This window comes from Orbicella franksi, chromosome 12 (assembly GCF_964199315.1).
Source record: "Orbicella franksi chromosome 12, jaOrbFran1.1, whole genome shotgun sequence".
Lineage (NCBI taxonomy): Eukaryota > Metazoa > Cnidaria > Anthozoa > Scleractinia > Merulinidae > Orbicella > Orbicella franksi.
The window spans coordinates 21,918,762-21,944,427 of record NC_138156.1 but is presented as its reverse complement, the minus strand read 5'-3'; the positions used below and the strand labels follow the sequence as shown (position 1 = coordinate 21,944,427).

At 39.9% G+C, this 25,666-nt stretch overlaps 2 protein-coding genes and 1 long non-coding RNA gene across 8 annotated transcripts in view; 1 reads left to right on the top strand and 2 right to left on the bottom strand.

Moving 5' to 3' along the window:
- Positions 1-6,126: 6,126 nt before the first annotated feature.
- Positions 6,127-9,184, top strand: LOC145462910 (uncharacterized). The gene is made up of 2 exons (XR_014041266.1): positions 6,127-8,562; positions 9,020-9,184. It is a non-coding gene; the product is annotated as an uncharacterized LOC145462910 (long non-coding RNA).
- A 94-nt stretch (positions 9,185-9,278) lies between these two features.
- On the bottom strand, positions 9,279-15,894 carry LOC145462905 (monoacylglycerol lipase ABHD6-like). 3 transcript variants are annotated; one of them, XR_014041264.1, is made up of 6 exons: positions 14,815-15,890; positions 13,599-13,872; positions 11,917-12,244; positions 10,605-10,705; positions 9,928-10,142; positions 9,279-9,402 (listed from the first exon to the last, which is right to left on the bottom strand). XR_014041264.1 is itself a non-coding variant. In XM_081446570.1 (5 exons), exons 1-5 carry the CDS (start codon positions 14,940-14,942, stop codon positions 9,984-9,986), a joined length of 990 nt encoding a protein of 329 aa, XP_081302696.1. In that variant the 5' UTR covers positions 14,943-15,890; the 3' UTR covers positions 9,313-9,983. The 3 variants fall into 3 exon arrangements, 2 of the variants coding, with proteins under 2 accessions (XP_081302696.1, XP_081302697.1); XM_081446570.1 differs by having other exon boundaries at positions 9,313-10,142; XM_081446571.1 differs by lacking the exons at positions 9,279-9,402; positions 9,928-10,142 and adding an exon at positions 11,380-11,468 and having other exon boundaries at positions 10,611-10,705; positions 14,815-15,894.
- A 2,391-nt stretch (positions 15,895-18,285) lies between these two features.
- Positions 18,286-25,666, bottom strand: part of LOC145462898 (uncharacterized) — a 16,718-nt gene continuing 9,337 nt past the window's right edge. For 3 of the 4 annotated variants that reach the window (XM_081446558.1, XM_081446557.1, XM_081446559.1), the window contains one exon: positions 18,286-20,279. In XM_081446558.1, the coding sequence (XP_081302684.1) occupies positions 18,499-20,277 (1,779 nt within the window). In that variant the 5' untranslated portion in view covers positions 20,278-20,279 and the 3' untranslated portion in view covers positions 18,286-18,498. Of the gene's footprint in view, positions 20,280-21,198; positions 21,290-25,666 lie in introns of those variants that run through there. The other variant, XM_081446556.1, reaches the window with a different exon arrangement.

The following is a 25,666-nucleotide window of genomic DNA, read 5'->3' as shown; positions in this document are numbered from 1 at the left end:
TTTATCCTCGTCACTTTACTACTTGGAAATTCAGCAGACGTTGATTCCTTGAAATAGTAATTGAGACTATCAAGAGAACTGAAGTGTTAAGTGTTTTTAATCGTGGCAACCTTTAACTACATGCACAGCCTGAAAACGACTTTCATTCATATATTTATACTTTAAGGTTGTAAAAAATTTACCAGAGGGCGAAATCTTATAGTCACTGGACATTTCACGCTCAACTCAGATCAAACAAGACAATATGGCCCATAAAGCTAATATAGTACTCCAGTTATTAACGTATATGTACTAGCCTGAAGGAAAATGTCCATTGAAAGGCAATATAGCATGTTAAAGACACAGCAGGCCTAACGACAGTACAGAATTGTATTGGCCTCTTATATTACGCAATGGTGGAGACCTTCTGAAGAAGTAGTATTTTACTTTCACACGTCGGCCATTTTGAATACGTTGCACATAGTCTGACTGACTGCTGACAGTGAATATAAGGAAAAAATATTAACAATGGATTTAACTTAATCCTGCTCTGGTTATAAGCACTCTGGGCGTTTCAGAACACACGAAAGAAATTTGAAATTTGTTCTTACATTACTGCGCATGAGCAGAATATTCAAACTGTAGTACATACTACTGTAGACTTATGCAACGCTTTCGAGTGGTATATCATGGAATATCTCACCAGTCACTTGTATTTTCTAGGCTCATGTGTATATCAAGAAAATACAAGTGACAAGTGGGAAATTCCATGGTATACCACGAGAGAGCGTTGAATAACTATTTTATACCATGACATAGATAATACAGTGGGTAACACCATCAATACGACATACGCACGGCGCACGATGGGAATGTTGGATGTAATATCGAAAAATATGCAACGATTTTCCTGTATTTTGATTGGATGTATTTTCTGTGGCATGATATAAAAACTGGTATTCACTGGCATATCTATTTTCGTTTTCCTCTTAATTGGTTTTTAATAAACTTGGGCGGAAATATGATATTCGCTAGAAATGTTTTTATTGGCATAAGAATTGAAATATTTCCAAAATAGCGTCAATGGCTTTCGAACAACTGGGCTTTGCAGGTGACATTACAGTTCTACTGAGCGACATACAGCATCCAGCTCATGATCAAAATAACCCTGATAGAGATAATATTCTCACTTTTTTGTCTTTACGTCGAGGGGCTTTAACTAGCCTGAGGGTTGTAGCTAGCGCCATGGAGAGCTCCATGGAGATGTCACCGAGCCCTTTCGTACAGAGCAAATAAAAGTACCCATCGATTCAACTGGGATTTCGTTGAAATACGCTACTCCAAACATTTACAAAGAAAATTATTAAGAATTCAAATATGATACTTAAAAAAACTGACTGAGCACATCTTTATCATGATCACGAGAGGATTACAAGTGCAGTATTTTGTTTCACTCAACGTCAAAGTCGTTTTTCAATAGATTGCATGGGTAACTTGGCAACAAAACAACGAAATAAATTAGAGTTTGAATTGGGATTATCGCACTAACACATCCTCGAAAGAAATGAAAAATAAACCTGACAATTTTTATCTGACTTGTTTCCGTAGAGAATGTAGTATAAAGCTGATAAAAGGATCTTGAGAAGTCGTTTATCTCAAGACGTTATTGCTAGTGTCAAGTCAATGTGTTGATCAGCTGGGTTTTATAAAACGACAAAACAACTATCATTGATCACGAGGACTGAAAGGACGCCCAGCGGGGTACTCAGATATGCGCCTTGCCAAATTTCCTGCCAATCTTCTTTGAATAATTGCAAAAGAAACCGGCACTGAATACGAAGACGTGATTTCAAAACAAGCGTAAAAATTAATCACGATTTCCAGTTAGAAGTTATCCTTAGAATCTTAGATTATAAATGTCAGTTGACGTTTTTCAGTCATTAACGCTGGTTTTGTCACCAAGTTAGAAAGCATTTGTTGTTGTGAAGATCTCTTCATGATTTTCCTAACTTAACCGTGATAGAAGTGTAAAATTAGCTACTACCATCGACCTGTCGTCACAGACAATCGCAGTACGTGCGACAAACCTGACCTTGGGTTTGGTCGACTTGGTTATCAGCAGCAAAATATATTTGAAATCGAGTCTTGCACGCGTGGGCATGTTAAGTCGCTGTCTGTGAGGGATTCAGCTCCGTGAGAAATTAATTTCTCAGTATTCGCTATTGAAATTTTGTTGCTGTGTTGTAATTCTCTCTTTAGTGTGGACGCAGTTTCCTTCTTATACCGATCTATTTGTTAATTCTGACATTGATTTGAGATATGACATCACTGAATAGCAATGATTACAGAAAAAATATCGAAATGATATGAAAGAGAAAAATCATCACAGAATCAGCATCTTTCGTATATTCACCTGTATACTAACCTGTTTCATCAACAGCGTAGTTCTTTTCTCTGGCATTTGGTTCTCTCAAAGTAGTTCAGTTGGAAACCGAGGCTTGGAATAACAAATGGTTGGCGCTTCTCAAACTTATAGACACCACAATCGCAATAACAGATGGTTAGAGCGACTAGTGACGGCCAAAGAAAGGTCGTGTTGACGGTGAGAGACGATGAAAGCTCACAACATGACCATTCTGAATGACAGACGCAAAACAAGTCCCGAATTTACAGCGTATTCTGAAACCTAATCTCTGTTGTTCTCCTTGCACTACGTTGGCGTCGCATGCTAAACTTACAAATGAGTTTTCAAGACATGAATATTGTCATCTCGTTAAATATTAAAATGATGCTGGAATTGATTGATGCGTTTAGGGGGAGGGAGACATCACAAACACGACTGAGTAGAATAAGAGAAATCAGTTCAAGTTATAAACTACGAGCCGTGAAGTCTATTTTCTTTCCTTTATGCGAATGAAAAGCAAACATTAATCTACGTCAATGAAACGAAGATATTTTCTACTTGATTCATCTTGGTATAAATCTAAGTTATTTCTTCTTAGGTTGATAAAGTTAGTCAATCATCGACATTTTGTTGCATCACCACACATCATCAGCGTTACGATGGTTTTTTTTAACCCCAAAAGTCCAGCGTACTTTTATCAGTTGGATCCGAATCCGAAATTACAAATATAAACGAGAGTCTACAGTTAAAAAAAAAAAAAAAGTCCAGCGTATTTATCAGCTGGATCCGAATCCGAAATTACAAACACAGATGAGAGTCGGCACGTCTTGGCCGGGAATCAGATTCCAGATTAACATTAAGTTCTGGTTTGTTCGCTGAAATCGGTAAGGCTTTGAACTACTGCAATAAAAGAATATTCCAGACCCTTAATCAATATGTTTGTACTTTCTTGTAGAGGCTATTCATCAGGTCCGATTTAACCGCAATCTATAAAACATGCATACGCCTACTACATTACCGACCTTGTGGAACAGATCACTCAACACTTTCATCCTTCAATAAAGTTCTTCTTTAAAATGGCATCCTAGAAGGCCAAATCTGCAGTCCTTGGTCGAGAACATGAATGAATGGCGTACGGTTGATGTTCTGCCATTGAGTACAACGATTAAAAATAAATTGTTTCACTCGGTGCGAGATGCATTCATTATTCAGTAACTCCCACTCAACTCATTTCATTGTCATCGGCTGTGATGTTCTGCTGCTGTGCACTTCGATTGTCAAGGTTATCCTCCTAGCGAGATGTTTTTCGGGTCAAAATTTCATAATTATCGGCAAAACGGAAAACAAAAGCTTCGAAGGGTATTTGTGAAAACATCTTTCCTCTTATTGGCAAAGGGTTTGCTGTCCACGTCGCACATGCCGTGATATCGCATTGGAAATGACCGAATACGGGAGCACTATCAGCCCCAGAACTCATTGTGTAAATGCTGCAGGGTATTCATTGCAAAACTAAGAAAACTGGAAACTGACAAAAGTTATCCAAAATGCTATAGGCAATTCGCCTAAGGTTTCACAATATAAATTCAGTTCTTTCTGTTCACTATGCTATCTCGTTCATCATCAGTCATAAAGACTTTTTACGCCGCACTAGAAGCAATTCTCATTCCCTAGTTATTTCACTTAGTTCCAGCAAGTCCACTGTAGCTCAGTGGTAAAGCGCGCAAACGGTGTAAGGAGATCAGGTACGTTCGAGTCCTCTTGGCTGAACTCGGAATTCTTTTCCCGAATGGTTTGAGGCACTGACTAAAAAAAAAATCTTAAGCAAATCTTCCTTCGATTCTTTCGATCATTTTTCTGTTAGCTAATTTGTATCTTAGCCTGCACTGTCAAGAGTACCGCCGGAATACCAATGACCTGGGCCAAGGGTGGCCATCAGTCATTTGAGTACAATGCATCTTGATATTTACAACTGCAGTTGGACCCCGCTAATTCCAACTCTGTTATTTCCCTGCTAATTCGAACTCAAAACTATTTCCCCTGGATTTGTCTTTCAGTCATTTACCATCGCAAATTTCCGCTATTTCGAACCTGCTAATTCGAACTCAGAGTTATTTCGAATTCCCCGTTTTTCCTATCTCAAAACCGTTTCCTTTGAATTTGTGCGGCAGTCATTCACTATCGGCTGTTTCGAACTCCCGCTATTTCTGACTATTTTCCGTTTCCCCTGAGAGTTCGAAATACCGAGGTTAAACTGTATTTGTCATTTCCCCATAGAGTTCAGAATAGCGGGGTTCAACTGTAAAGTACTGTTTACGGTACTTTGGTATAGTTTATTTACTGTGCATGCTCTATAACTGGTTTTCACAATTTCCCTTGTTTATATCAAATTTTTCAATATACACTGGCTTTAATATTCTGAGTTTACTATCTCAGTCTGTTTTGAACGAGAGGAAATTGAGGTTTGTAAATGTGGTTTATAAATCTGCTCACTTTAGGAACTCTTACCTTATTTCAAACCAAAATAGTCCGGATAGTTTCCACACCCCATTTCAGACCTCTAAGATTATTCATGACCTTGTCTACCAAAAACTGGTTTTCTTTTACGTAAGCAAGCAACGGGAGAAGATAATAATTACTTAGCTTTTATAAAAACACACAATGTAAGAATACAGTGCACGAAACCTACCCCATTTCATACCAAAATGATCAAACTCTTAAGAGGTAGAAGCTAAGGAAAAAAGTGGAGTTAATTCGAGTGAAACAAGGAGTCTAAGACTAGACAGTACAGCTGGTCACAGGCTTTCAATGGATGACGGTTTTTTATCAATAAAAAATTACTCCAATGAGTTCAAGTTGTAAAACAGCAGTAAAATTTTATTATTCTGTTTTGTATCATACCAAAATTCCTAATCAAGGTTTTGACAACAGTGACGTGTTACAACATTCTTCTTTCATTAATTGCCGGCTACCCAGTCGAATTGTCAGATTGGCACATTTGTGTGTGAGGTGAGCGAACACCTAATGTCACTTTCATTCCCTTAATCTCATATTAAAAGAAAAACCACTTTCCAGGGCGGCTTTTAAAAAATCAAAGGCTGCGTAGAGAACTTATAGTTTCAAAAACTGTTAACTCTTAAGTGAACTTTACTTTATCACTCACAAACACCTGTCTTTGATCGACTTTTCCTTTTAACGTCGAAAGCTAGCCTTTGTGTTCTGTAATTACCGCAGTCCATATTACCAGTGTTACAGTTATTATCACAAATCTATGATTACGTGTAATCCTATCTTACTTCATGATCCACTTACAGGCCTTTATATCCTCATAATCCCTTTGTCTCGTCTGCGAGGCCTGAGGCGCCGTATACATTACTTGTGAACATGTCAGCGTAATGTCAGTTGTAATGTCTGATTTCGTATCTCACTTTTATTTAAACGTCTGTACCTGACAGAATATCACGCTTTTAAAAAGCCTACCCCACGATGAAAGTGAAGCAGGTAAAATGTATTTTTGTTAGTAAAAACGGCACTGAATAAATTTAACTATCGTAGTGTTCTTTGCTATTAAGAGAAACTGAGAAAAGAGTCGCTAAAAGATTTAGTCATTAAATATTAATACTTCAATTAATATTAACATTTCAAATTTACAAATATGAGAAAATTTTTCCTGTTAGCCAAACAACAGTCATGATAAATCGACTGCAAAAAACTCCGAGTTAAGATATCACGACATTACACCCAGCCCAAACATTTCTTCCCAAGTGAATAGGACATGGCCGAGGCAAATCGAGGCACTCGTCACTTTTTTTCGTTTTTGTTGATTATAGTAATCATACACACCCTAAGTACCTAAAGAGGATTTGACAATAGACATTGCCTCAGCAATAGACTGTGATCTAGATCTTCTCAAACTCATTAAATAATTCTTCAAGTTAAAACAAAGAAATTGACAACCGCGAAGGACGGTTTGGATACCCGGTCTTCAGTTAGCATAGATTTTGATGATTTTACTTCTCCGTTTACTCCTTAGTTTTTGTTTCGATTGAGAAGATATATCAAACACTCGAGACAGTGTTCCATTGGCTATCCAAACACCTCGAATTTCGTCAAAAATACTTCGCTGCGCGTCGTATTTTCAACTCTCTTCTCGGTGTTTGGATATCCCGATGAAACACCGTTTCTCGTGTTTGATCTATTACACGGTCTCTTGGTCTCAGTCATAACTTTTTCATGGACCTTGCCTAAGTCATAATTTTTTCCTGGCTACGACCACTCAGGACATACCAACACGATGGTCATTAATAAATTATAACAATATGTTTAGCAGGGTCATATCAGTTTCAGTGATATATCAAAGTATAGGTAGCAAATATTCGTTTGTTTATTTGGTTGTCACAGTGCCAGGAAATTTTTTCTCTACGGGTCCAGTTCTCGCCAACAAGTTCGAAGAAAACGTCATGGTTCCACGAAATTTAACTTACCTCCTTTTGGATTGGTTTTGTCAGCAAATGCATTTTAGGTCATCATTGATTATAAGGTTTCATCGCTATTCACCTGTCGGTGATCTTCATTGGCTAGACAAAAGGGCTAACCGACTCGAAACGTCCGCTTTACAATCTTGCTACCGCGGGTAATTTACCTTCATATTATTATTAGCCTGCCTAGCAGACGTTTCCTTTCCATTTTCCAGTCGCAGAGCGAGCAAACGAGCGCGCCTGGGATGAGGAGAAATATGGGGGAGAGGTGGGTAGGGGGTGGTTTGGAAATGAACGCCTGCTACGCAGCCTACACTAATTTCAACTTTAAGTTGATGAATAGCCGAGTGTTCCACTTGCCCATAGACACACCACAATAATTTTTTAAAAACTACAAGTTTGCTTATGAATAATCTCAACTTTGAAACGCAAATTACATTCACAAAATAACCTAGATGCTATAAGAATGCATCAGTATTATGTGCGAGTTAACCTGTGAACAGGCCCTCTAGTCGAGGATAGGACGAAGAGAACGCGGGAAGAAAGAGGATAGAAGAGAGAGGAGCGGGGACGCCGACGCCCCAACCCCCACCCCATTCCCCCCTCGGCCATTTCACTTTCAGCCATGTCCTACTTGGCCCGTCCAAGCGAGGTCGGACCCTTCTGGCCGCAGCCTGTTCAAAGGCTAAAATGATTATCCATCTCCACTCAGCTGAATTGTAAAGGATGTGGTGGGGCGGCTCTGACCAGGGTCCAGGGATCATGTGTTGCGTTCTTGGACAAGACCCTATACTCAACTGTCCGATTCGCCTCTTTGTCAAAACTCGTTTTCGCGCAAAACCATGTTCTAACTAATGCTTGGCAGTTTTGTTTATACCAAGAAATGTTGTCCCTGGTAGGAGGGTCACCCTCCACACCGAGACAACTCGGTAGGACTATTTTAATTACATTTTTGCGTGCGCCTAATTATGCGAGGTTCTACTGAGTGCAAATGACAGGCAGGACCCAGATTGCGATTGTGTTTAACGTATTTTTTAATTTCTCCCTCAAGTTTACACATACCATAAAAAATAACATTCTCCAGAAAATACAAGTTACATATATTACTATTCTAAGTAACTTTGCCTAGGTGACTTTTTGTTATTAATATGCCAAAAGCAAACAAATTGGTAGTTCGTCTTATGTGATCGTCCAGAAGCCCTCACCCGGACGATCACACAAGACGAACAACTGAAACTCCTGGGTTTAAACCATTTACTAACAAACAAATTGGTCTGTTTTGTTGACTTCACATAAGTCCTTTAATTTGTTTTTGTTATCGATATATAGCTAGTATTTTTTTTTTCACATTTCTTCATGTTGTTGTGACATTTGCTACACTTCCTAACAGATCTTTAATCTTTAATCTTCATCTTTAATCATTATTTATACACGGTAAAAAAAAAATTCATCAGGTACAATAAATTACAATAAAATGTCTAAGATCCTAAACCTAAAATTCTAATCCTAATATTATATTAACTTACAACAATATTCTCCTTATAAACCTGATTTCCATGAATGCCGTGTGTTTAAAAATTATGACGGAGAAAGCGTTTAAATTGATTTAATGAACCAAACTCTCTAATGTTACAGGGTAAGCTGTTCCAAAGGGTTGCCCCGCTGATCCGATCTGTTCCCATTTCAAAGTAATTATGGATTAAGGTCATTCCACTGAAATAGAACCTGCACTGAGATTTTTGTAAAACTTTGCCTATTGATTGTTTATATTACAGGAACTTAAATTTTGAAATAAAAATGAGGGGTCCCCATGTTCATTTAGGAGCAACAGGACCTTGTTAATACCCATATAAATCCTTATAATAGCACCATGATAGTAGTCACGATTGCTTGCTAAATTCACGTTTCCGACGATTGCTATTTGTTCTACACTGAGAATTGGTCCATATTTATTTTACACAGAGAAATTTATTACTCAGCTCAAAACAACAGAAAAAAATGATAGGTCACCATACTCGTTTGCGAGAAAATGACGATTTTCCTCTATGGCGAGGTCCAGCTGTAAAGAAAAAGCCGCCATTTTTTAATGTGCGCGCGCTAATCACGCCTGAAATTATGCGCAGTAGGGATGCGCAATGCAATACTGGCGAATGACCTTAAGTTCATCAAAAACAAGTATTTGAGACTAGAGGATTTGTTCACTTTTCTAATATTATTTCTTGTATACTTGATCCTGGGAAATTCCTTGTTCACAATTTGTAGCTTACTTTATTTACTATCTAGCTAGTTATGTAAAATGTTTGGTCTATAATATTCTTATTAGAGTGATGACTTCAACTGGTGAAATATAAACATTTATCACCAGTAAATTAACATCACTATAATCTGCCAATCTGACTCACTAATACTTGACAATCATTTGTTCTCCTCCATTGGTGTCCTCCATTGGGCCATTAACTTTATAGAGAGAAATCGTAAGAAATCTGGCAAAGTTCTTCGCTGTATGTTTTTGTTGGCTATTTTGGGGTTGACCCTGCACAAAACCTGGCAAAATACAAAAGGTGGTTAATAACGTGTGCTCATATAACTGACCAATAGAAACATTGCAATTATGCAAAGTCTATGAGCATAAAGCAAAAGATGTGCAGGGTCAAGGACTTCCCAACATCAGTCTTCGCCTGTTTTCTTTTTTCTTTAATGTTTACCGGGTTTCTGGACCATTTCCCTCTATTATGATTGGCCCCAATAAAATGACAACAAAGTGGAATTAATTAAGTCATATTATTACAAAACAATGGCAAATACATCACTGAGAAAAGTCAACAAATTTTTACATAGCAACTTTCTAGCCTGTTCCTGGCTCTCAGTCAGTGGGCATGATCAAAAAAGTGGGTGGGCAATGAGCAAGATCAGCAACAAACGTGACCCAGGAGAGAAAAGGAGAGGGTTTCTTGACCTCCCCTTTTCCTCTATCAGACCTCACTTGTCGTCTGCCCGCTTTTCCGATCTTCCCCACTGACCAAAAGCCTGGAAAAGCCTACAAACTTTCTAAGTGAAAAAATAATACACCTGGTTGTTGCTGTATGACTAAGAGTTTCTCTCTAAAGCTAGTAAGTCATCAAATGTCATCCACTCTGAGGCAGGGAATGTATAAACTGGAAGATCAACTTTCCTGATTTCCATGGTCTTTCCAAAGTAATGGCATGACCACATCTGTCTAGGATTTGAATTTGGCAATCCTTTACTTTTTGTCTTATGATGTCAACTGCAGAGATGTCAAGGATCTGTGTAGCATGAATACAATATGTTCAGTTATTCTCCCGAAAAATGATTTATTGTGGACTCAAGTGTGGGATTTGAGAGGCAAAGGAGCCTGCAGTGCTATGCACTTTACCATTGCCACCTAGGAAAGTTTTTTATAAGTTTTAGACAACTTTTAGACATCTTCCTGAGAACTAACCTAACAACATCTTGCCACCAGGTTGAAACTTTTGATTGAAATTCCCACGAGAGTGAATGGTGAATTTGATAATTTAACATCTCGCCCCTCACCATGTCAACATATCCCTTGTTTTGATTGGTTGATTCATGTCTTGATTGGCTGTGGAAACACTCGCCTGTCAGCTCATGTTCCCACAGCATTTCTTGTTCTCCCAAACTTCCACACCTGTTTCTATAACTCCATAGAAACACAGTATATTTCTTCTGTTTCCTAAATAACCCTAGAGGTAAAGGTGCTTTCTGACCTTGTCATTATCTCCCCACAAGGTTAGAGTAGGGACATCAATATCTTCCAAAACATCTTGAAGAAGAAACCTCTGGTCAGGATGAGCTATTTCAGCCAAAACTGCCAGAGATTGAGAATAATAATAATGAGAATGTAGTATAGGAAAGCAACATGTTTATAAACCACTTTTAACACAGTATCTTGACTAATTAGTAACACTTGTGTATGTAGAGTCAATGAGTTCATTTATTGTTAGTATCCAGTGTATACATATACATGTATATTAATGAAAATTCACCACATGAGAATTTCATTCAGGAGAAGAGGTTGTTACATGCAGATTTGTAACAGTTCATGGCAATAAATTAGCTGACTCAGTGTAGCCATCACTGACAACAAATATTATATTTCCATTTTTGTGATGCAAATTAAAAAACAATCAAAATCTAACGTTTCTAAGCAGGAAGGAGGATGGGCTGGTGAAATGAACTTTCTCAAATTTCCATCAATTTTGTTAATATTCCCTTAATGCTAATAGACCATTTTACAGTTATCTGCTCAGTGACCTGGCCTTTGCATGGCAGCGAGGCTGGAGGTGACCTTGTTTTGAAACAGACCTCTCTGCTTTTGTTGTGTAAATCAAGTTGTTCTAATGCTAACTAGGTGCATTTACATGACAAAAGCAGTGAGGTCTGTATCAAAGCAAGCTCAACTCCAGCCTCGCTGCCATTCAAAGGCCAGGTCACCAAGCAGACAACTGTAAAATGGTCTGTTGGTAACTACATTAGCCCTACCTGGTTGTTTAATACCAAAAAATGTCCCCACTCCCAGCACCAAACCAGGGGATTGGTGCTAGAGGTTTTGTTCTGAATATTGACAGACCCTGGATTAAATACATACATGCATAAATGCATACATACATATACTTTATTTATGCTAGAAATTTACAGAGTAGCTGTAGAGCTAATATCTTTGAGAACATATGTTACAAAAAGAAAAAAAAAATAATAATAATAAATACTAATACATGTGTTCTCATTTCAATCAAACTGAACATTCCTTCCCTTTTACTAATACCGTTTAAAGGTGCAGTCATCCCCATTTGCCTGATGCAAATATCAGTGGTTCTGGTTAATTTTTAATTACCATATCACAAAATATAAAACCCCAGTTGGAAAGATAGCAATACTGGTTTATGCCTTAAATTAACCATGAATATGACATCCTTGACTAAACTTTGGATACTATACAAACTAGTCCAAAATATAAACAACAATTTTTTGTGCCGGTAATATTATTGTTTGTATGTAAGAAAAAAAACTGTTCTTTACCTTTTTCATAAAAATCATGTGATTCCTGCCTTGCTGCACACATTATCTTCACAACAAAGAAAGGCATGGCAACTTCACGATGGGATACTTTTTTCAGCATAAAATAGAAATCCTCAGGTGTTTTAGGCAGCAAGTAGTTCTTTCCACCACTGGCCATCTCACTCAAGAAATCACTCAGTTTTGGTGCATTTATTCCTGCAGGACACATGAGTACCAGTGAAGATAGCAAAAAAGAATATCGTGCAGCAAAGACACCAGCCACAAATCCACCCATTGATAGACCAACCAAGTGAAACTTTCTTTTATCTAGCCCAATAGCCACCACAAACTGAAAAGAAACATTCTACCAGTAAGAAAATAAGGTAACTATATTGTATATTTTATATTGATACACAGTAACTTTGTTATACTTAACAATTAGATTATGAGCTTGAGATTTCTACGAGGTAATAGTTCATGAAGCCGAAGGCAGAATCAACTATCGCCATCGCCTCATAGAAATCAAGAGCAAATAATCTACTTGTTTTAGTAGAATTCTAACTGAAATTGAGAATTTGCACGGACTGAATTAATTGTCAATTTGACATTTGCAGTTGTGTACAGGTGCTTATCAGTTTCTTTCAAAAATTTCAAGCCTTTGGTTTAGTCTTCTCAGGAATTTTGTTTATTCATTTGTTTGTAAATGTTCTTTCAAAACTTCAGAGAAACAAGGAAAAGTTGAAAATTTGTCGACCACACCAAGCCACCGCACACTTATGGCTGATAGTGTGTAATATTGGCACAACCAATCAGATTACAGCATTTGCACTAGTATAATAGTAGAATTCTACTAAAATTTATTACAAAAGGGGCAGTTCCTCTTAAGTTTGAAGATCATTATCTTTATTTTTAAATCTAAAATAATTTTCTGTTAAGTTTTACAAGGTTAAAGTGAACCTATACACAGACAGCTCTGTTGATATCATACAACCTTTTAATAATTTTAAAACTAATTTTAAACTATGCAACACACACATGCATGCAAACAATTTGTTTCTACTGCTCTGCATAAATCATCAACATCATCATCAATATCATCATGTCCTTTTCCCCAACTGGGAAATTGGGCGCTACATAGATTTATTACAAATTAGTTATCATGTTAGACATATTACTGTACATCTCAGTTTCTTTTTTTCTAAAAACTACTGAATAATATCTTTGACATGATTTTATGGAAACATCAAAATTGTAAATTGTAATAATATTGTTAAATGTGTGGTTCCCAAGAAAGGTTACTGGAAATTCCAAGGGGGAGGCAAGGGGGGAGACTTCTCAAGAGCAAAAATTTTAAAAAGAAAGTATGATTCCAGAGGGATCAGGGAACATGAAATCAAACCAAAAAGCAGAGTTCCCATTAACGCACAGGTGTGCATCATATATGCACAAAAAATGAAAAGAACGCACAGTTGTTTGGCAAAGTGTGTCCTTGGGATGCTGGATGAAAGTTCAAAAATTTTAGTGATAGGCAAAGTAACCTCTGAAAATCAAAACAAACCCTCAACTCTTTGGAACTGGGGTTCCCAAGGACCCTTTACTATCAAAACCAGTGGAAGCTTTTTCGTGGGATGAAATTTTTTTTTACAACACAATAGCAAAGGTGTAATTTTTGTAATTTTAATTACACCTTAATTTAAAAATACCTGATGAAGCTTTGCAACTTGAGCTGGAATAGAGTGATCATCATGATGTTTGCGTGTAGTATAACCATGTCCAGGGAGGTCAACAGCTATAAGATGATATGTTTTAGGGAAGACATTTCCCACAAGACTCCAAACTCCTTTATCTCCAGTAAAACCATGAACCATCAAGACCACATTTTCTACACCCTGGCCATTCCCTCGTTCAATGTAGCTAAATCTGAAATCTCCAACGGATACATACTTCAGGGTGAAACCTCCCCTTAAGATTAAAAATCTGTAAAGCAAAACATCGTAGAAATTGTTTGCAAATATTGACAGATTTACATTGACAAAATGTGCATGTGAAGCATAGTGGGATAATAATTATTCCATTATCAGAAATCACAAATTTATACTGATGCAAGTTAATTTGGGATGTGGTGATGTGAAAAAATCAATGGCAGAATAGCCCGTTGTCCTCTTCACACAAAAAAGGCAGGGTGAGTGTTCAGGCCAAATAGTAAGGGTGGGGTTCGGCTCTCTACATATTTTCTCAATCACGTGATGTGTATAATATAGTAGCTCATAACATCAATTATTATATGGCTGTGTCTCACAAGGACTGGGAACTACTGAATTCACGAATTTGATTGGCTGAAATCGATATTGACCGCGGTCTAGATTTTCCCATCTAGACCGGCATCTAGACCTCGGTCGTGTGTACAGACCTCACTGCGTTCGGTCTGCACTCACGACCTCGGTCAAGATTCTCCCATACAGACCTCCTGCTCGGTTAATAAGAGCTAAGTACAGATCGAAGCAAAGTCGGGACGTTAAATGTGATCCTACGTCAAGCACAGACCGCTCATAGTGAAACACTCGCAGCAAGCGGATAAATAAACCACGCTGTACAGTGTTTGAAGAAACATTGAAAATAACTGCAGTAAAAGAGACCTAGCAACGTAACATACCATGTGTACGTCTACTGAGCAATGACGTCTCTTTGCTTCTAGAGAAATCATTGAAAGTAGAACGCATATCGACACAAAACAAAACCTACGCACGTAAACAGTTAATATATTGCACACTTGTCAAACTTCGGAGAAATTTCACGTAATATTAATAGCCTTAATCACTTAAACAAACAAGGAAAAAGTGACGATTTCGACACCTTACTTCATAAACTACACCGTGAGGTCAATATTTCAACGTTTAAAGATGTATTTCCTATTCATACCTGTGTATTACGTGGCTCAAGGCATGAGGGCATGCGAAATATAACACCACACAAGCCGCCCAGACTAGAAAGGTCGCCAGTACGAGAATCGCGACAATTGGGAGAATTATACCCAGCCATAACACCATGGTCACTTAATTTGCAAGTCGTCTGTTCCTACCAAGCAATTCACTAGCTCTCTTTTCCTGTTGGTATATTTTCTTTGGTTACAGTCGATGCAGTAGACGAACAACGAAGCACTTTGCATCAACAACAAATGAGTCCTGGCAAACAACCGCAAAGGCAATTCATTCACGTCTTATGCTTCAATCGTATAAATGGTTTACATCCTATGACAGGAAGGAAGCAGTGATTATAACCGCAGGATCTGAGAAAAAGTATGCCCTCGTTTGCGAGTCAGCTCGCAACACAGTTTCAATTACCCATGGTGCCACACTCAGATGCGCGTTTATGTCACGCACTGTGCTATCGCAGGATAAAGCTGAGGAAGAAAGCCTAAACTAAACTCCCTTCTGCGCAGCAAAGAGGTTATAACGCCAGACTGAGGTATTCTTCACTAGCACTTGTTTTTTTGTCCTGGAAAGATCTGGAAAGCGAAGTTATTCACCTTTATATGCAAAAATGCTCCCCCAGTGGGATAGGGTAGTCCTCATAATGATTGAATATGCGAGGCTCGGAAGCTCCGCTCAAAGGTGCACCTTTTAAGACTGGCGGCATATAAAAGGATGGGGATTTCACGTGCTGTCAGAGTATACAAGAGGGTATGAAAAACTGCTCTAACAAAGGTCTAAAAAAATCGGCGAACAACCAACAGTTGACTCATCCAACTGATCCAAGTGTGTCTGCTGTAGGTGTAGTCGAAGCCGGGAGTCGAAGCTCTCCTTTGAGATCACTCTCGTAACCGATCAGTTCTAGTTACGACCTCCATTTTGAAACCGCGTCTAAATTGTTATTCATATCCTGTAATTAAAAGCTCTCGTAAGTGACCACTTGACCGCAAGCGACCGAGACTACTTTGGGAAATTACTAGACTGCAAAACAGTCGTATTTTTTGCGAACGCGAGCGACGGTCAATATTCGAACGAAAGGTCTGGAGCGAGTGTAAACATAGGCACGCAAGGCGTGCAAGAGTTATTTTTTTCTGTGAAGTTTTGGAGATAGAAACATTCGTGGTACAGTAATGATTTGGTTAATTTGACAAGTTTTTTTGGTTGCGATGTTACATCGGTCATGGTAAGATAGCTAAATAGTAAGCCATAAAATGTTTGACTGAACAAACTACAGTAATCTGACACGTTTCCAGATTAATGTAGATACCATCTTATTTTCTAACAGGCAATTTGATTCGCTCTTTAATACAACCCGCACTGTGATTGGTGTGACACGCGCACATGCATAACTCCCTCGCTCACCGATCACATAACCCTTCCAACCCCCAAGAGAAATTTTTGCTCAAAAATACTCAAGTTAATTTAGAGACTTTTTCGCATTTTATACAAGTCGTAAGTTTACCTTTTCACACAGCACAACACAACACAACACAACTTCACCGAAACCAGAAAGAAAGAGAAAAAAAACCTCTGACACGTTGAAAGTCTGATTTAATTAAATGCACTTTAACTTGGTGCCACGCAGTCTTCAAAGAACATTTGAACAGTTTTCATACTTTTTACCTTTAAAAATATCGGACTGAAATGAGTGTCATCAAATAAAACTATTAAACTGCTACTGCAGAGACGTAAAAACCGTCCAGAAACGAAACCTTTTTTGTTTAATATCCTGGAAACAATAGCCGATAACTTGTCAGCTCTAATTGAATTTACTCCCATATAAAAAACAAAAGTGTTAAGTTACCATTTGTTATTAAAGATAGCAAACATCTCGTGGGAAAGAGTGGTGACGATTCCTCAGCTCTAATTGAATTTACTCCCTTGTGAAAAACAAGAGTGTCAAATTACACTTTGTAACTAAAAAACAAAAATGTCTCGTTATATTTGCATGCAACAAGAACAAAGCAATTGTTACCCGCACTTACTATTGTAAACGTTAGAACTGTTTCAAATCTAAAGTCTCGTCCCCTCTAAAACATGTCCTAAGAACTAGACGCGACGATTCGTGACCTCTAATTGAATTTACTCCTTGTGAAAAACAAAAGTATCAAATTACCTTTGTAACCAAAAATAAAAATATCTCGTTGCATTTGCATACTACTAACTCACGAACTGTTTCAAACCCCAAGGCTCGTCTCGTTCATTTAACTAAAATCCTCGGCCTAACCAACAGAAAATGTCGAAGTAAACCCAATATATGAATACTTCCTCCTCTTTTATAGAAGAATAAATATGGCCGTTCTGAACTCTATCGGGATCAAGTCTTCTCGCATACCATTTACCTTTACAACAAGAAATTTGATTGGCTGTTTATAGTAGATCCAATCTGATTGGTGTGACATACATACATCTCTCATTCACTCACTCACTCACTCACTCACTCACTCACTCACTCACTCACTCACCCATTGACCCGTCCATAACATACCCGACGCGCCGACTAAGAGGTATTTTTTTTTACAAAAAAATAACTCAAAAACGGCAAGGGAGAATGGGGAGAGACAGGCGTGTGAGGCTCGCGCGCTTCACACGCGAGGATCGCGCCTTCCGAAAACGTCCGAAAACGACTGTTTTGCAGTCTAGGAAATTACCAAGTGGTCTTTTCTTTGTTTTTTAACTCACGCAAGCGAGCATTCGAAGATTCTGAAGCATTTTACTACTTGAACTCGTATTGATGCAGCCAGTCCCGAGGGATTCAAATGACAAAAGTGTGATGCTGGATGACAAAAACAAGAGAAAGAAGGTGGATGTCAACCAATGTGGGGGCGATTACATAACGTGAAAACCTAGAATTACCATAAAAGGTCATGAAATACAAATATAATTAGGCGCACCAGCTCTAAAAACCTACGAGAGTTTCGACTGCGCAAAACGAATACCTTTTTTGTGGAAGGTATGTGAAAGGGCTATCTTTTCTGTCAGAAATGTTATATTAAAGGATAAGCGTTGGACCTACGGGCGGAGCCTCCCATATATAAGAACCCCTTGGTGAAAAAGAGAACTCTCCAAAGGTGGTATTTAACTCATACGGTAACTGTCACGAAATGGCTAAAATATTCTCAGGCAAAAGGAATGGAGGGAAAATTATGTCCAAATATATTTTTGGCTCTAGAGCGCTCGGGAGACGTGACCGAGAAAACGTCCGACTCCCCCATGGGTGGATCCAGAGTGGAGGAAGCTTGAGAGGGTTGCAGACTTCCTTGCCTTGGGAAACCCTTGTTTTTCTAGCCCTGAAGGAGTATTATCCTAGATCCCCATAGCCTCTTCCTTCTGGAACACCAAACGGGATCCACCCCTTCAAATCCCTGGGACAGCTTCAGGCTGAACAACTAAAGATACAAAAAAATGAATGGTTATCTCGTTAATGTCATGACGGTTTATTTTCAAGAACATGATTAAATGGAAAGCTACCTTTAAACCATATCAATTATTTCCCCGATCACAGTTCTGAACTGAATTACCCAGGTTTACATGAAACGCGTGACGAGCCCTAAGGGCGTCTGCGTGGAAGACTAACTAATGCATGCGGTTTAATCGTATAATCTAGATTAACTGTTACCGATGTACATCTGCATCACAGGTTCATATTCACGATCTTGTCGTAAAAGAAATTTTTGGCATTTGTTTTGTCGGTCTTTCGGCAGGTCTTGGTCTTTGGGTAGCATTCACGGCCATCATAGAACATGAACGAAACACATCCAGAATTGCTATTGCAGCGTTTGGCGCACTCTGCCAGGGAAACGAATCCGTGGAGGGACCAGATGTCATTTCCGGGGCAATCACCAGGCCTCTTCGTGTATCCACTGGGACCACTGGGACCACTGGGGATTTTGTCATAGAACACATTCTTAGGATTAGACGTGCTGGGTTTGGCGCAGGTCTTAGTCTTGGGATAGCACTCTTTGTTATCGAAATACATGAATGAGACACATCTGCTGTTGCTGTTACATCGATTGGCGCACTCTGACAGGGAAACGAATCCGTGGAGGGACCAGATGTCATTTCCGGGGCAATCACCAGGCCTCTTCGTGTATCCACTGGGACCACTGGGACCACTGGGGATTTTGTCATAGAACACATTCTTATGATTAGACGTGCTGGGTTTGGCGCAGGTCTTAGTCTTGGGATAGCACTCTTTGTTATCGAAATACATGAATGAGACACATCTGCTGTTGCTGTTACATCGATTGGCGCACTCTGACAGGGAAACGAATCCGTGGAGGGACCAGATGTCATTTCCGGGGCAATCACCAGGCCTCTTCGTGTATCCACTGGGACCACTGGGACCACTGGGGATTTTGTCATAGAACACATTCTTAGGATTAGACGTGCTGGGTTTGGCGCAGGTCTTAGTCTTGGGATAGCACTCTTTGTTATCGAAATACATGAATGAGACACATCTGCTGTTGCTGTTACATCGATTGGCGCACTCTGACAGGGAAACGAATCCGTGGAGGGACCAGATGTCATTTCCGGGGCAATCACCAGGCCTCTTCGTGTATCCACTGGGACCACTGGGACCACTGGGGATTTTGTCATAGAACACATTCTTATGATTAGACGTGCTGGGTTTGGCGCAGGTCTTAGTCTTGGGATAGCACTCTTTGTTATCGAAATACATGAATGAGACACATCTGCTGTTGCTGTTACATCGATTGGCGCACTCTGACAGGGAAACGAATCCGTGGAGGGACCAGATGTCATTTCCGGGGCAATCACCAGGCCTCTTCGTGTATCCACTGGGACCACTGGGACCACTGGGGATTTTGTCATAGAACACATTCTTAGGATTAGACGTGCTGGGTTTGGCGCAGGTCTTAGTCTTGGGATAGCACTCTTTGTTATCGAAATACATGAATGAGACACATCTGCTGTTGCTGTTACATCGATTGGCGCACTCTGACAGGGAAACGAATCCGTGGAGGGACCAGATGTCATTTCCGGGGCAATCACCAGGCCTCTTCGCGTATCCACTGAGACCACTGGGACCACTGGGGATTTTGTCATAGAACACATTCTTAGGATTAGACGTGCTGGGTTTGGCGCAGGTCTTAGTCTTGGGATAGCACTCTTTGTTATCGAAATACATGAATGAGACACATCTGCTGTTGCTGTTACATCGATTGGCGCACTCTGACAGGGAAACGAATCCGTGGAGGGACCAGATGTCATTTCCGGAGCAATCGCCTGGCCTCAGGGAGTAGCCGTCAGGTACTTTGTAGTACAAAACGTCGAGGCTGGGTTTTGGACTGTCAGCAGTTCCAGAAACATAATCTCTCTTTCGCCGAGGTTTTCCTGCGGTCAGTGTGACCAGAGTCATAGCTAATATCCACAGCGTCAAATCACGCCTCATTTCTGGAACAACAAACAAAAACTCGAAGGTTAAATTTGTATTGATCAGGCACGGTAATATGTTCCACCAATAAAAATACTGAGATCTCTCTAACGTGTCTAAATTCGTTGTCGTGGCAACGTTAGAAATTAAAGAGGTGAAACATTCCCTATTTTTAACCTTTTCTTGCTAACTTAAAAACTGTTCTATGAGAGTATTTTCAATCAGAATTCTTTTTGTCTGATCGACAAAACAAACATTGTGTGTGAGGTTGAGTACTACCAATTTTGTTTTGAAAAATGCATCAAAAAGAAAACCTTACACCGTGTAATGAGTAAAAGATCAGCGTCCAACTGCTTGCTGAAAATTAAATCTGGAGGCTGCTTACGTAGCGCAGAAACATTGAACCTATAAGCAGGAAAATTGCATATTTTTTTTTCATGGAATGTCTTGCTACTGAATACTTCGCATTCTAAATTATCAAATGACGGTATCTAATGACGTCAGGCTGCAAAGAGTTCCTTAGAGAAAAAGATTGCTTCGAACCATTTTCAAGCTTAAGCCTCAGGCTAAATATATTGCATGCAACCAATTATGGGCTGGAGATTGAAACGAATCAAAAACTCAAGCTTGCGTGTTTTTAAGCTTTTCTTCAGTACCCGTAAAATGTGACACATGGTGGCCTCTTTCAAGTCAACATTGGACCTGATCAAACGCCAGCGTTTCTCTTGTATTTAAGAATTGGCTTCAATCAATTTTAAAGACAATCGGTATCACAATTCAATTTTGGGTAAATGGAGGCCTTAGAAAGCGACCATGCATTCAGCTGAACTTCTTGTAGGCTCTTTACGGTACTCACGGTATCCACTCTTTGAGCAGGAGAAAGAAGCGTGCGCCGAATGCACAATAAACTGCAGACAAAGTGAAAAAGCGATCTCGTACCTTTCGTTAACTTCAGAATGGAGAGTTCTGTCAAAGCGTGGTCGTTCTGTTTGCGAATTAACCTTGAAATGAAATGCACAGAAAGCTACTACGAAATCAGTGTAATATGAATCCGCTGAACCTGGCACGCAAGCTAATCTGATCTGGTACATAGAAAACTTGATCTCTATCACCAGGTCACTAGTCTCCTCCGCAGCCGTTTTTTGGGATGTCACGCAACGCTCCCCTCAAAGAAACGGCTGCTCACATCCGAACCACATTCTTTTCCTTTTGTGTTTGTGGTTTGTTTGCGCTCCGTTGAACAGACCAATCACATAATAGCAAAGTGTGAATGACGTAAGCTTTCGCGCGGAAAAGTCTGCGGTGCGAACACGCGAGGGATTTCTGGCTTTTGTTTCACGCCGCACGTCGCCAAAAATAGGCGGTGTTCGCAGGTTACGATCATGACGGACAAAAAAAATTGTAAATGAAAGTCCTAAGTACAAGTGCTTCATGTGCTCATCGCTATGTTCAGCTATAAATGAGACAATATATATTTTCTCGAAATGTCAAATTGTAAGCGTCAATCAAGGGCCAAACGCTTCCTACAGATTGTAATCAGGCCGGAAAGAGCGCCATTCAGAACTCGATGTCAACAAATCGAGCGAAGCTACTTGATTTCCTGGTTCCTTTATTAAGTTAAAATAGATATCTTCCTTCTCGACAGTAATTTTTTGAGTTGAAAGCTTCTAATAATTAACTTGAACTTTGAAGAGTCTTCAGCTTCATAGAAAGCTCGTTCAAGCGTCGCCGGTATTTTTCGGCGTCCCTAAACAAAAGCCGGAAATCTGTATGTTTATTTGTGACATCTCCCACGACGGGATACAACGATAAAAAACATTCCCTGACTGGACAAGTTTCAAAGGGCGAATTTGGCGCGAAAACGTTCTTGAAAATGGAACGGAAGCGGTGATTGGCTAATTTCGTGAAGCAGATGCGTAACATCCCAAAAAACGGCTGCGGAGGAGACTACCAGGTCATAGGCTTTTCGGTTGTAGCGAAAAAGAAGACCCCGCGCCCGAAAGCAAAGACCTAAGACCTAAGACCCGACGGCGATGACCCCTTTATTTTCTTTATTTAACATGATCTTGCTATGGTTTCTTGCCGGAAATATCCAGCTCCGGTTTTAATCTTTCTAAAAGCGATAAAACATACAATCAAACGGTTGTAACGGAAACGAACCTGAAACGAACACCCCCTTATTTTCTTTATTTTTGCCCGCGTCTTTGTTTTAGTAAAAACGAAAAAACTTAAACTCTTTTGAAGCTTGCCTGTATGGAAAAAAAATGCTATTTTGCTATATCAGTGAAACCTCCGATTGCGACCACCTCTCGTAAGCGACCACCTCTCCTCAGCGACCAGTTTTCCAAAATACCAAAAGTTTTCAAGTGAAATCACTATATTTGGAACGTCTTGTAAGCGACCACCTCTCGTAAGTGACCGCGACCGCTTTTAGAGCTAAAAGTTTGAAATTTTCTTTTGTTTTTAACCTTCCGTAAGCGACCACTTGACAGATAATTATACATAATAGAGCGAAAATTGGATAATAAGGTGTTGTAACATGGGTACTACAAGAGACGGAAATATCTCAATGGGAAGTACCGGATTTTTTCTCGAAATTTACTTTTTACATGAACAAAACTTTAAAAATTTAAAGGAAAGAATGCACATACTCTGTATTCTACCAGTCTTGAAAGAGAAGACAGTAGTGGTATGGGCTAGTCCAGTACAGATTTGACAGGTATTGTGATGCAAATGAAAAGGTATTGTTATGGAAAGGAGTTCTATTGTTTTCTCGAGTTTGACGTATCCATGGTAACCAGAAGCCCCGCTCTCTATGAAGTCATTACTGTCGTTTCCCTGTTGACCGAGTAAAAAGCCTGGTTTCTAAAATAGAGCACACACATTGTAATCAGGATTTTAATACTAAACTTTGCTTTAAAACGAACACAGAGTCTGATATTTCATTTGTCAACTTTTATTGAATAATAACAACATGAACTCCGAAGGGAGAATCGATTACAATTTTAACTTTTTCTTCGCCTGCATGATTCTTTTCACAATCTTTTCAGTCACCGTTTTGTTGCCGGGTAACCTCGTTATGGCCTTGATCATCTTTGTATCTGCTTTCCACTTGTCTTGCAAATTCTTAGCGCGACTGTAATCGATGTCGTGTTGTTTGGCAATCTTGTCCAGTCGGTTGATGCCTGGGTCTCCTCGTTTCAGTCTCTTTGCCAACTTGGTCCCAGGCCCCATGTACTGGTACCCAGGCCAGTGAAATTCACTCCCCGTCTTGCCTAGCAATTTTTGAATGTCAAAACCACGTCCACGTTGGCGATACTTGCGCGTACGGGTCTTAGTCCGAGTCATAATCGTGTTTTAGATTTCTTCTCAGTTTCTTTCCTTTGGCCCAGTCTTCCCAACCACTCGTAGGTTTTAAACGTTCGGCCTCGTTCTTACGTTTGCCCTTGCCTTTGCGCTTGTCTTTACCCAGGAGAATGTCAGCCTTTCTTAGGAGCGTTCCCAGATCCGAGTCAGGTGGTGGAATGGGTGTTTTAGCAGCGGGTTGCTTCTTTTTAACACCTGACGTAGACGGTGTAGCTTCTTCCTTGATCTTTGGTGTTTTTGTACCTCGAGAAGCGTTCTTAATCAATTGTTTGAACATGGTTTCCAACGGACCCTTCACCAAATCTCCTTCCTCCCCATCTTCCTCTTCACCGACATCAGCACTATTGCTCGACAAAGGACCAATTTGTCTGATACGTTTGGTTAAACGACCTCTCTGACGAGCTAGAGGTTTAATTTTCTTGATGGCGATCGAATCTGGAATCGATTTATCACGGAGTATCACGTGACTTTCGGCGGCCAATCGACCTGCTTTGTTCAACAATGCATTGTCGGTGATTTCTCCTTTGTAATACTGAGCCAATTGGTCAAACTCTTTTGTGGGTACCATCATGACCTCTTCTGTCATCCTCGAAATGTTGCTGGAGTAACGTTTCGTAGCAGTCTTGCCAGTAACGAACCTCTTGATGAACCTTTTCTAGTTTCAGCTCCAGGCTACGTTTTGTTTCTTCTACTGTAGAACGCTCCTTACACAACAGGATGGTCTCACCTGCTTCGGTCTCGTCGCGGTGTCGTTTGCAAGCTGAACACAGATCCTCGTACTTAAATGCCATATGCTCTTGAAGGAGGGCGTTGTAAGCTCGATGCCAATGTTCCACATCACGTTTCAGGGCGTCTTCTCTTTCGTTGGCTTGTTGTAGTAACCTGACCAATTCGCTCAAGGTGTCTTTGGGCTTGGGGACGAAGTCGTAACCTTGCAGTGGATAACCGTGGGCATCTCTGGTGTTTAACATTGACATGCTTGGAACACGTCGTTCAAACCTTGCCAGAATCCGCTACCTTTTTGTAATAGATTGAGAACCATTTCGCTTACAGCGTTGATTTGATCTGCATTAGCATGTTCTAACATCTCCTGTCTCCTGTTCCGATTGGCCTCTTGGAGAATAGTTTCCAAGAAAGGGCGTTGTCTGCGTAATCGAATCATACTTCCCAAGGTGCAGGACGTCTGTTGTAACTGCCTGTGACACCCTTTACACCCATTCTCTTATACCGTTTGTCCTTTCCGAGCTTGTATCCGATCTTGGCTGCATTCTTGAGAACAGTAAACAGTGCACCTCCACGTTGTCTCTTGTTATAGTGATTCACATTGTCTCTGATTCCTTTTGCTGCCTGACCCGCTAATTTCAAAGCCAGCGTAGCAAAGGTAGGTGAGGGTCCCGATAAGAACATACTAGCTCCTTCGGCGATCTTGTCAACCAATCTATGTTTACGTCGTGCCAGTGCTCCACCTCGCTGTTTACTTCTTTTCTTGGTCTTTGGTTTATTTTTCATCGTCGACGTTTACGCGAAGCAACTTCCAAACCCTTTTTCACACCGTAACCAGCTGCACCAGAGATTCCTCCTAGATCCGCCGCCTTGCCTGCTGCTACTAAAGCTGGAATGAGAGCTGCCAATGGTAACGATCCCCCTTTTTGTGTCCTCCTACGTCTCCTTGGTTTTTTACGAACTGTTCGTTTGCTCTTCATGACACATACTACCACTCACACGTAAGTGCTCCCGCTTTTATCGACGTGGTCGTAGCGAAATCGTTGTTCGTATTCTTGCGCGCACTTGTCAGATACTGGGGGTGTGAAATCAGTGATTGTGTCATCCAAGGTTTGCATCTTGATTAAAAATCCCTCAAACTCCTCCATCGGAAGTCCTCGCACGTAGGTTCTCAATTCGATCAATGTTTTGTCGTAAGTGGTGTAGGCAAAGCGACACATGTCGATTTTGAACGAAAACTTTTTGAAATCGTTCCAGCCCTTAATCACAGTTCCAGCGGCGGTTAAACAGGCAATCAGGAGACTGTTTTCTAAGACGG

Coding starts and splice junctions, on each gene's coding strand:
- LOC145462905 (XM_081446570.1), bottom strand. CDS start 14,942: ATGGTGTTATGGCTGGGTATAATTCTCCCAATTGTCGCGATTCTCGTA. Junction 12,245..13,598: donor AAGTTGCAAAGCTTCATCAG/GTATTTTTAAAT, acceptor GTTTCTTTTCAG/TTTGTGGTGGCTATTGGGCT. Junction 10,706..11,916: donor ACATGATTTTTATGAAAAAG/GTAAAGAACAGT, acceptor AATCTCTGGCAG/TTTTGGCTGAAATAGCTCAT.